Source organism: Gossypium hirsutum, chromosome D11 (assembly GCF_007990345.1).
Source record: "Gossypium hirsutum isolate 1008001.06 chromosome D11, Gossypium_hirsutum_v2.1, whole genome shotgun sequence".
Lineage (NCBI taxonomy): Eukaryota > Viridiplantae > Streptophyta > Magnoliopsida > Malvales > Malvaceae > Gossypium > Gossypium hirsutum.
In genome coordinates this window covers 15044906-15055125 of record NC_053447.1, presented here as the reverse complement: position 1 = coordinate 15055125, position 10220 = coordinate 15044906, and the positions used below count along the sequence as shown (strand labels likewise).

Sequence of the window (10220 nt, the reverse complement as noted above, 5' to 3'; positions counted from 1 at the left end):
TTAGCTTCTTCTTTTGCTCACATCATCAACTGATACGGAATCTTAGACCTCATTACTGAATTTGTTAGATCGGAACATACTAGATTATAACATACCGTCAAAGATTATAAAAGATTTCGGTTTAAATTCTATTATATGCTTATATATTTGACAAAAACATACTCAAAATAATATGATAATATTTTGTAAAATAAAGTTATTTTTATCATTATCCAATTGAACTGATGACTAGTTGATTGTAACATCAATTCATTAAGCTACTTATAGGTAATATTGAAATACGAATATATTAATGCCACGTTGTCAAAGCTATAATCCCAAAAACCAGAAGTTGTTATCGTATAGTGTTTCAGGTTGTTCTTATCTTCCATTTTGTTTTGGACCAAAGGTAGTGGGAAAAAGCAAATCATATGTAAATATTCAAATTATAAAGGGTGCAATATAGACCTTGTTATAAATCTTCAAGACTAATATCAGTATATGCATGAATAAGACTGGAATTTATCAACACAAATAATCTTGGTTTCACAAAAATGAAAGAAGAAAAATTTAAAAGGCAAATGCTACTTGATTTCCTATTACTTTATAGACCTTTGATATAACATGCCAACAAGAAACTAATGATAAACTTTCCTTGAAGCAGGAAATTTGTTAAGGTGCAATGTGTTCTTCAAGGATAAAACGACATCATGTCCCTTCAAACTTTGCAACAAAACTTGAATCATGGTCTATGGCAAACACATTTGTAGTGGTATGCACTATTGATTGGGTCGTTTCCTTCCACTGGGACTTGTTCAGCTCTACATTTGTGTTTGCATCCTCTACATTCATTGTAAGTGCAGGTTGGAGCTGTGGATCCAATCATCAATCTCCTTGAATTTCTTTTCATCTTTGCTTCATTGCTGCTCTGTTGCTTCAGAAATGTTTCAGTCAGAAAGTCTGGAATTTTGTAAAACAAGTGAAGCAAATGCTGGGATTTTGTAGTAAGCAATGAAAGTGAATCTCCCTTACCTGCAAGTCCCATGGAGGAGAAAAAGAGACCCCTTGTTGGAAAGGAAGTATTACTTGGGTTGTTCTAGATCCTGCAAAACTTTGAACCATAAGCGTATAAAAAAAGTTCATAACAGCCAACCCAAGTATGCAACATTGTTTAGAAAGCAACATAGAAGAGAACATATATCCCTGATATATAAATACAATATACAAGTATAAGGGGGCAGATTTTTTACCTTGTATTGCATGCGCTGCAAGGAAGAAGGTGAAGAATAGCATGTGTAAGCAGCTTAGATTAAGGTTGGCCATTGTAGCCTTTGTATTGTAAAGTTAGAAGGTGATATATATGGAATGAAGTTGTAGGGCAAATATGTATGGTAGGATAAATGAGAGAGATAAAAGGGGGGGGGGAGTTAAAGAGATTTGTGGTCAATTAATGACCATAAAGAGATAGACTGGCAAATCATTCAGTGACTCAGAGGTGCCCACATGAGAGGTTCCCAAACATCAAGGCCGATAGATTTGCTTGTTGGTGGCTAAACCATGAGAGCTGTGGATTGACTTTTGGAGTTACAAAAATGCCCATTCTGCTTCCTTCAAGGGTTGATTGAGCTTGATGTTTTGGTGGGGGCTAAAAGGGGAAATTTGAGGTGTGTTATACTTAGAGTTGCTCATGGGCTGAGTTGGGCCCATGCAAGGTATTTAGACTAATTTTTCAAGTCAGGATCCGATTCAACCCAAAAAATAAATTTATTTTTTTACCTAAACTCGGTCCAATTTAAAAAAAAATAAACTTGAGCTTAACCCGATCTGCTCATAATTGATTTTTTTAGATTAGTTTTTATTTAGAAATAATTTTTTTAAATATAATATATTAAATGCGCTAAAAACAAATAAAATAAAATTTTTCTAATTTATATTAAAAAACACTACTATAAATATAACAAATACTTTATTATATTAAAAATAAAAATATAATAAATATTTTATTGCATTAAATATAATTTTTAAAATTTTATATTTTGGGTTGAGTTATTTAACTGGGTAAGTCTATTTTAAGTTTTGGGTAATAGATTTAATTATTATTGGGTTAGTAATTTAATATAAATATAAATACGTATAATAATTATTTTATATATAATTAATATAATATTTTTATAATATAATATATTCAGATCGGCTCAGAATCCGAACAAAAAAATTTATCTAAAGCCTGATCAATATAAAAACGAACCTTATATTTTACTCAAACCGATTTTCCGACCTTCTTATTTTATCAAACCCTCTTATTCTTTAAAATCACTTTTGAATCTAGACCAGTGACATAACCAATGAAAAGTTCTAGACTTAAGGTGGGTTTGGATGGGCGATGTGTTTACCTGTGGTTAGTGTAAAAATAGCAGTGGCGGTGAGATTAGATACTGTAGCGATACTGTAGCGTGAGACAAAAAGTAAGCTAAACGTACCACACCGCACTTAATCGCCTATCCAAACCCGCCCTTATAGTTAGGAAATAATTTATTTTGGCCCTTAAGATGAATGGTACAGCCCCCACAAAAAGGAAGCATCCAGAACATCGACCATATGCAATCCCTGGATGAATGTTGTAGAAAGAATTTAACTTTTGTCATTGAAAAGACTGATTGATAATGGACCACAATGTCCTATGCCACAGTAATTACTATATTGCATCTCTACAATTCCCAAGAAATGGAAAATAGAATTCTTTTAAAGATATCTTTTTACTCAAACCCTAACCACATCAACAAAGCTTCCAGGCTACTCACTTGTGTTTTTGAACGTATGAGAGGCAAAAAGTCAAAACCGACAATATGTTCGAGGTTAGTGAAAATGGTGAGTGGACAGGCATGTGCTTGCCCTGTGGACTGTGGCGTGTCATGCTACTTCTTCCATATCAGACCCATGCTTCTTTTTCCTCCCATAAGAAGAATTTCCCCATTACACCAAGGTTTGTAACAAGTCTCCTTCATATTTAATGTGATGCCTTTGTATGAATCACCTCTATAAAAAACCAGTAGTGATAAACAGAAGAAAATAAGAACCAGAGTTGGATATGATCATATGATAGCGTGGAGTATTGGGCCTTGGGGGAAATGCACGAGTCATGTTTCATGACTAACCCATCAATGAGACTCACTACATATTTCCCAAAATTAATTATTTTGTGCTTATTTAAAATTAGGGATAATATAATTTTTGTTTTTAAATTTGATAATTAAGTTGACTTTGGTATTAAACTTGATAATTATGTCTACTTTGACATGAATTTGAAAAATATCAAAGTTTGATGAAGTGACATTTTGATGTTGTGCCACATCATCACTTGAAAATTAAAAAAATTATATGAATTTCAAGGCAATGATATGGTATAATCTTAGAGTGTCACATTCAATATTTTAATAACCAAGTTGGTAGTTAAACATGTCAAATCACCAATTCTCAATTCAATCAATTCGACTAGTTCAACCGTCGGACCAACAAGAATTAAATAAATAATTAAAAATTCATAAAAATCTAAAAAAATAAAATAAAAAATTTATTAAACTAGTTCAACATGTTCAACTTTCAATTTTTGTCGTTTTTGCCAATTTCAAGTAATTTACGAGTTAATCAATTTAACCCTTTTGTTTAGACCATTATACCGATCAAGTTTCAATCCATTCGATCCGGTTTTGTTCCAATAACACTAGTCACATCATCAAATATTGATAGAATTCAAGTTTAGGGACCAAAATGGATTTAGTTGTCAATTTTAAGGACCAAAATGGACCTAGTTGCCAAGTTTAGGGGCCAAAAATTATATTCTCCCTTAAAATTATAGATGAAATAGTAAAACAAAGCCATAATCATAAATTTAGCCCGCCTAATATTTACTTCTTGTGTCATTTTGATCCTTTTTTTAATCCCTGTGACTCTCAATCTTCAAATTTTGGTCATTGTTTTCCTTTAGATGGAGAAATTGACTAAAATGTTAAAACTTTAACAGCAATGACATGATAGCTTACATGATAATCCGCGAGTATTTCATAAAAATTTGAAATAATAATAACAATAATTTTCAAAAAAGTTCATAAAAAATATTAAAAATAATTATTCACGTCGGCAATGAAGTATATATGGTTTGCCACACAAGCAGCCACATTAGTTTTGTTAAAATGTTAATAGTTTAGTCAATTATTTTGTAAAAAAAAAACACTTTAACTAAAATTTGAAAGTTGAGGATTAAAATAATAGAAAAAAAAGAATTAAAGTCAAAGTGAAAAAACCTAAAAAAATAATGTAATTTTAATAGAATTTAACTTTGTTATACGTCATTGATAACTTGAAGTCGTTTGCTGGCTCTCAATCAATTGAAACAGTCCATAATTCCATATTAGTTAATTTAATGCATAAATTAAAACAACCTCGATGGTTTGATGATTAAGGGTGTTCATTGTTTCAGGTATAATCTAGACTCGAGTTGTGTAGTCATGTTGATTGTTCTAATTGCGTTGGTTGTTGGGGTTTTGGTCTAATATTATAATTCACCTAGACCTGTTCATGGGTTGGGCCACTCGAAATGTAAGAGGGTTTGAACAAAAATATAGGCCCAAAAAATGGGCTTGGACAAAAAAATAAAACTCGTTTAAGAAACAGGTTGGGCCTCGGGTAAGGCATTTTTGGCCCGAGCCCGGCCCGAATTCACTAAAGGACAAAAAAATCTATTTTTTATTTTTTAATATTATTTTCTTATTGTTTTCTCCCTATTTTGCTTTATGTTGCTACTATTTTGTTGTTATTGTTTGGATATTGTATAAAACTTATTTTATTGTTAATTTTGTTATTATTTTAAAGACATTTGTTAATTTTATTATTATTTTAGAGGTATTAGCTGGTTAAGTTACATCTATCTTAATGTTATTTTAAGTATATATATTTTTAAAAATTTATTTTAAATTTGTTTGAAAATATTTATTTTAATATTTTTAGTATTTTTGATGTATTATATATATTAAAATTATATAAAAATAATATAAAAATTAATATGGGCGGGCTGGGTCGGGCCCGAATTTTAACATTTTTATCAGGGTTAGGCTTGGGCAAAAATTTAGGCCCATTTTTGGGCCTGGGCCAGGCCTAGCAAACGAGCCTAAATTTTTAGTTGAGTTTGACCCGGCCCATGCACACCTCTAAATTCACCAATAAAAAAAAGCATAAATTAAAAAAGTAATAAAAAGAAAAATGGTAAAAGTATAATAAACCTTTGATTAATGTTCGTAAAACAGTTGGAGAGTGTGAAAATCCCGCGGATACCCAACATTAGAAGAATACCTAACCTTGCCGCCAAGCCTTACTCTCCTGTTTATGTCCCTTGGCCTCGCCATTATCATCTACACCCAAGAAAAAAAAAACCTATGTCAATGCAGGCAAACAATCCCTTTCCTTTGCTTCCCATTCTCTTCCTTCTCAAAGAAAAGCACCCTTTTTCTCTCTATATATCATCACCCTCCTCCTCTACCATGCCATTTATAAACCTTGTTTACTCACATACTTCTCTCCATTCCCTTCCTAGTTCAGCTTCTTCTTCTTTTTTCTGTAATAAAGCATGGAATCTCAAGAACCCCAGGTGAAAAACTCCCCTTTGATGCCTTCGATGTACACCAACCGGGTGGCCTTGAAAACCATATTGAAAAGTGGTGATGGCGAGACGGGGCTGATTGGTACCACAGTGGTGGTTGGAGGGTGGGTGAAATCTTCCAAGGAGGTAAAGAAGGAGCCTCTTCCGCCGCCACAATCACCACCCCCAGCGGCAGCCGATGCTTTCCCTGCTGCTTCTCATGGGACTAAAGACGTTAACTGCGTGGAAATTCTTCAATCTCGAATCCCGTTTTTCAGGACCATTATCAGGGTTTTGGGCGGCTCTGCTAGTTCCCCAGCTGTTCGACAAAAGTTGGAGTCTTTGATCCCTAAACCACCTCCTCCTTCCATATTCTTTTTAGATATAAACGATGGGTCTTGTGTTTCAAGTCTGAGGGTAACCCTCAAATCTAATTATGCTTTGTTCTGTTTCTTTGAAGTGATTATTTATAGATTGCTTGATCATGAAAATTCCTAATCTCAGGTTGTGATAGATTCAGCTATAGTTCCAGTGTCTGCCGGCCAGATTCTACCAACTGGAACATGTATATTAGCCCAAGGTGTATTGGGAAATCCATCAGCACTTGGAAAACAAACCATTGAGCTTACAGTAGAGAAGATTCTTCATGTTGGGACAGTAGAGCAAGATAAGTATCCTTTGTCAAGGAAAAGATTACCCCTTGATTCTTTAAGGGATTATCCCCATATTCGTCCTAGGACAACTACGGTATTCTTTGCATACATTACTATTTTTCTCAACATTCTGTCATAAGACCAAATACCTTAAAGATTGAACCTAGTATGCTACTCTTTAATTGCTATGATTTTTTGTTGCAGGTGGCATCCATTGCACGAATTCGCAACACCTTAGATTTCGCATCCCACACATTCTTCCAGAACCGTGGATTTTTACATGTGCAAGTGCCAATTATGACAACTACAGACCCTGAAGGGTTCAGTGAAAAGTTTCAGGTCACAACTCTTCTAGGAGAAACAAGCAAGAAAGAGTCGCCGGTCGGTGTTAGTGATGCTGATGGTGTTAACCCGGAAACTGTTAAGGCTGCCATACAGGAGAAATCAAGTCTAGTTGAACAACTCAAGAGAAGTGACAGCAATAGAGAAGCACTTGCTGCTGCTGTTCAGGACCTGAAGAAAACAAATGAATTAGCACAACAGATTGAAACAAGAGAAAAATCCAAACCCGTCACTGCAGTGAAGCCTGACTTAGTGAGCTTCAATGCTGATTTCTTTGGTCGCCAGATTTATTTAACTGTTTCGGGCCGCCTTCATCTGGAGAGCTATGCATGTGCTCTTGGACATGTTTACTCATTTGGACCCAGATTTCGAGCTGATAAAACAGTGTCCGCAAAGCATGTGGCTGAAATGTGGACAGTTGAGGCCGAAATGGCCTTTGCACAACTAGAGGTAAGCCTTTGCATCATCAAGGTTCAAGCATCTTATGTAATTTCATGGTCCTGTCAGATAAATATTTCCATTCTATTATCATTCAGCTCTTCTTCAAGTCCTTAGGTAGTTCGAGTTAGGGCTAATTTGGCAATGCTTTTGAAAAGTGCTTTTGAAAAGTTTGGTTTAAAATTTGAGTGTTTAACATTGCTCTCAAAAAGTGCTTTTGAGAAATAAAATGTCTATTTTAAACACGATATTATCAAGTAACAAATATGCATTTAAATAATATTTAAATTAGTTAATATTATTATATTTTAGTAAGAATATAAAAAAATTATTATAACTTGTTAGTATTTTAATATATGAAATATAAATTTTAAATAATTTTAAGTAATAAATATTAATTATTTATAAAATTTAATTAGAATATATAAAATATATTTTAAATATTTAAACATAACCATTAAATATTTGTAATTAGTATTTTAAAAATATTTTTTATTTTTAATTAATGATTTTAACACATTTGTAATTAAGCACCAACAAAAAATAATAATAAAGTACTATGTTATTAGAGGGGTGAAAAAGTAATTAAGCACCAAAAGTGTTTTTGGGAGCGGAAAAACTAAAATTTTTAGCTTCTTCAGCCAAAAGCAGTTTGTTCTGCACAACTTTTCTTCTAAAGGTGCTTTTGGAGTTAGAACTGTTTTTTTTAAACAATGAAGAACTGGCCCTTACTCTGTATTTGCACTATGCCTAATAACGGTTGCACATCGCACATCTTCCATTGAGAAAATACGTGCAGTTTCCTTCTAAACTGGAATTATTTCCCCTCCCTTTCTTTTCTGGTGACATAAATTCAGTAGTTTTGAGGATTTACATATCTCTAGCTGTTTCTTATTCAGCTTATATGTGAATGAATTTTTCATATATTAAGATCACATTGATATCTTTGATTGGACTTTCCAGGATGCCATGAAATGTGCAGAGGACTGTTTCAAATTTCTATGCAGATGGATATTGGATAACTGTTCAGAAGATATGAAGTTTGTCTTGAAAAGAATCGACAAGACTGTCGCCCATCGTCTTGAATATATGGCATCAAGTTCTTATGACAGGATTTCCTATAGAGAAGCAGTTGAAATTTTGAGAAAGGTAAACCTGGATATCATGCAACTCCTATCAAGCCAACATATCATCTTTTGGCAACTTCCATCTGACAAAACCTTTTCATTCTTGGACAACAGGTTACAGACAAGGCTTTTGAAACACAGCTTCAGTGGGGTGTCCCTTTGACAGATGAACATCTAAGGTATGTATAATGTGGCTCTCAGTATCAGCCTAGAAGTACCAATGCAAATATGATAAAGAATTGAACGTGAACTATTTTCCAATTAGTGTGATTCTTACTGTATCGATTTACTCGGTGGCAGTTACTTGGCTGATGATCACTACAGGAGGCCTGTAATTATTTATGATTATCCAAAAGCAGTTAAGCCATTTTATGTACGCTTGAATGATGATGGAAAAACAGTTGCAGCATTTGAGATGGTTGTGCCCAAGGTAAGTCTAAAATTTTCTCAAATGATGAAGAATATCTTAATACAAATATCTTCTGACGCCAAAACAGTGTGGTAGTTTAGAATGGTTATAAAGCTAGATAATGTGTTTGCAGATTGGAACAGTGATTATAGGCAGCCAGAATGAGGAGAGATTTGACATGCTAAATGCAAGGTATATTGTTTTATTGCACCATACATTTTCACTCCTAGTAAGCATAATTTGCAAATATATGTTGGGAAATTTTCGATTTAAATAAAACTGGCGACAGCACCGAAACACTAACTAGTTAGCTTGATCGTCTGCCATGGTTTTCTAAATTCAGGATCAAGGAATTCGACTTATCAAAAGATCAGTACGAATGGTACTTAGATCTTCGCCGGCATGGAACAGTCAAGCACTCTGGACTCAACCTAGGGTTCGACCTGATGGTTCTCCTTGCCACTGGCCTAACTGATGTCAGAGATGTTATTCCCTTTACCAGAACTCATGGCAAAGCCAACAACTAAGGAGGGAGTGTTGAAGTGCATAAAAACTACAGATAAAACAGTTCCAACTTGCTTGTGTTTCAGAAAAAGAGAAACTTGTGTAAACAGATATATATAAATGCTGCATAGGAGAAATGTATCATTCTTTGTTGATACCAAGTACACCAAGTTAATGCAACTAAAGAATTTATTAACCGAAAATTAACAATCACATGGCTTGCAAATCTCACAGAATGCTAGTTCCCAGGTTTAATGTAATCGGTCATTATAAAAGAATGATATCAGCGGTATTATATGCCCCCTTTTAGGTTGCTGGAAAAGTTATGGAGAGATCTCCAGCATAATCCCTCTGAAATAAGCCCCACATGCCCTGTTCCATTGCAACCAGCGACAAACTTTGACACTACGGTCTCAAGTTTTGCACATCCACGTCTAAATTTATCCATCACCAACTCTATCTCCTTGTGAGAACTTTCAGTATCTGCAACCTTCTCAAAGCTAATAAAGTCCATACCAAATGATAATTTGTCAACTCTTCCACCCATCTTATTGCTAAACTGTAAAAAGCAATGGTCAAACCAAATCCTCGCATTGCCTTGGTTCAGACAATGTTGCCGGATTTGCTTTGATGTGTCTTGGATACAACTCGAACAGTCTTTGCTGCCTACAGCTCCTGTGCACCGAGCCAGGCCATAGACTTGGTCAGGGTCCTTGCCACAGAAGTAGCAACATCAGTTTTCAAAAGAACTTGAGAGACTTGTTTAGCCAGCAAATGATATTATCGTATATCAGGCTACTGCGACTTATGATAGCCTCTTGATTACAAAACTGTCCCAAAGGATTTGCAGATTTTAGCCCAGAGTTCCCAGAAAAAATAATAAAAGGAGAGCACTGTAGGATAAAGCTATGTTTCTTGTTTTTAAAGTTTACATTTTAATTAGTGTCAACATTTGTTCCTATGAACTATTTTCAGAAATATTCTCCATTTGCAATTTTTAAGTTTTATTAGAAAATTGTTGACACCATATATATCTCAGTTTAAGGAACAAATTAAATTCTATATGTAACTATGAACATAATTTGTTGACAGTTTTATATACATACAATATTGGACAAATCATTTTCCTTTTTCTC

The 10220-nt window shown here is 34.0% G+C and overlaps 2 protein-coding genes across 3 annotated transcripts; one reads left to right on the top strand and one right to left on the bottom strand.

The window, feature by feature from the left end:
• Positions 1-481: 481 nt before the first annotated feature.
• LOC107912524 (EPIDERMAL PATTERNING FACTOR-like protein 9) lies at positions 482-1502 on the bottom strand. Of its 2 annotated transcripts, none has more exons than XM_016840734.2 (3): positions 1230-1502; positions 1012-1082; positions 482-907 (listed from the first exon to the last, which is right to left on the bottom strand). In XM_016840734.2, the coding sequence occupies exons 1-3, from the start codon at positions 1300-1302 to the stop codon at positions 722-724; spliced, it is 330 nt and encodes a 109-aa protein (XP_016696223.1). In that variant the 5' UTR covers positions 1303-1502; the 3' UTR covers positions 482-721. The 2 variants fall into 2 exon arrangements, with proteins under 2 accessions (XP_016696223.1, XP_016696222.1); XM_016840733.2 differs by having other exon boundaries at positions 482-913; positions 1230-1470.
• Positions 1503-5277: 3775 nt separating this feature from the next.
• Positions 5278-9280, top strand: LOC107912528 (asparagine--tRNA ligase, cytoplasmic 2). The gene is made up of 8 exons (XM_016840738.2): positions 5278-6028; positions 6116-6358; positions 6469-7056; positions 8008-8193; positions 8286-8350; positions 8472-8601; positions 8714-8772; positions 8924-9280. The coding sequence occupies exons 1-8, from the start codon at positions 5600-5602 to the stop codon at positions 9105-9107; spliced, it is 1884 nt and encodes a 627-aa protein (XP_016696227.2). The 5' UTR covers positions 5278-5599; the 3' UTR covers positions 9108-9280.
• Positions 9281-10220: the final 940 nt, after the last annotated feature.

Excerpts from the sequence above, each read along its gene's own strand:
- LOC107912528 (XM_016840738.2), top strand. The coding sequence starts at position 5,600 with ATGGAATCTCAAGAACCCCAGGTGAAAAACTCCCCTTTGATGCCTTCG. Across the intron at positions 8,351-8,471 it reads TTGACAGATGAACATCTAAG|TTACTTGGCTGATGATCACT; the intron begins GTATGTATAATG and ends ACTCGGTGGCAG. Across the intron at positions 8,773-8,923 it reads TTTGACATGCTAAATGCAAG|GATCAAGGAATTCGACTTAT; the intron begins GTATATTGTTTT and ends TTCTAAATTCAG.
- LOC107912524 (XM_016840733.2), bottom strand. The coding sequence starts at position 1,302 with ATGGCCAACCTTAATCTAAGCTGCTTACACATGCTATTCTTCACCTTC. Across the intron at positions 1,083-1,229 it reads TGCAGCGCATGCAATACAAG|GATCTAGAACAACCCAAGTA; the intron begins GTAAAAAATCTG and ends AAAGTTTTGCAG. Across the intron at positions 914-1,011 it reads CTCCTCCATGGGACTTGCAG|CAACAGAGCAGCAATGAAGC; the intron begins GTAAGGGAGATT and ends ACATTTCTGAAG.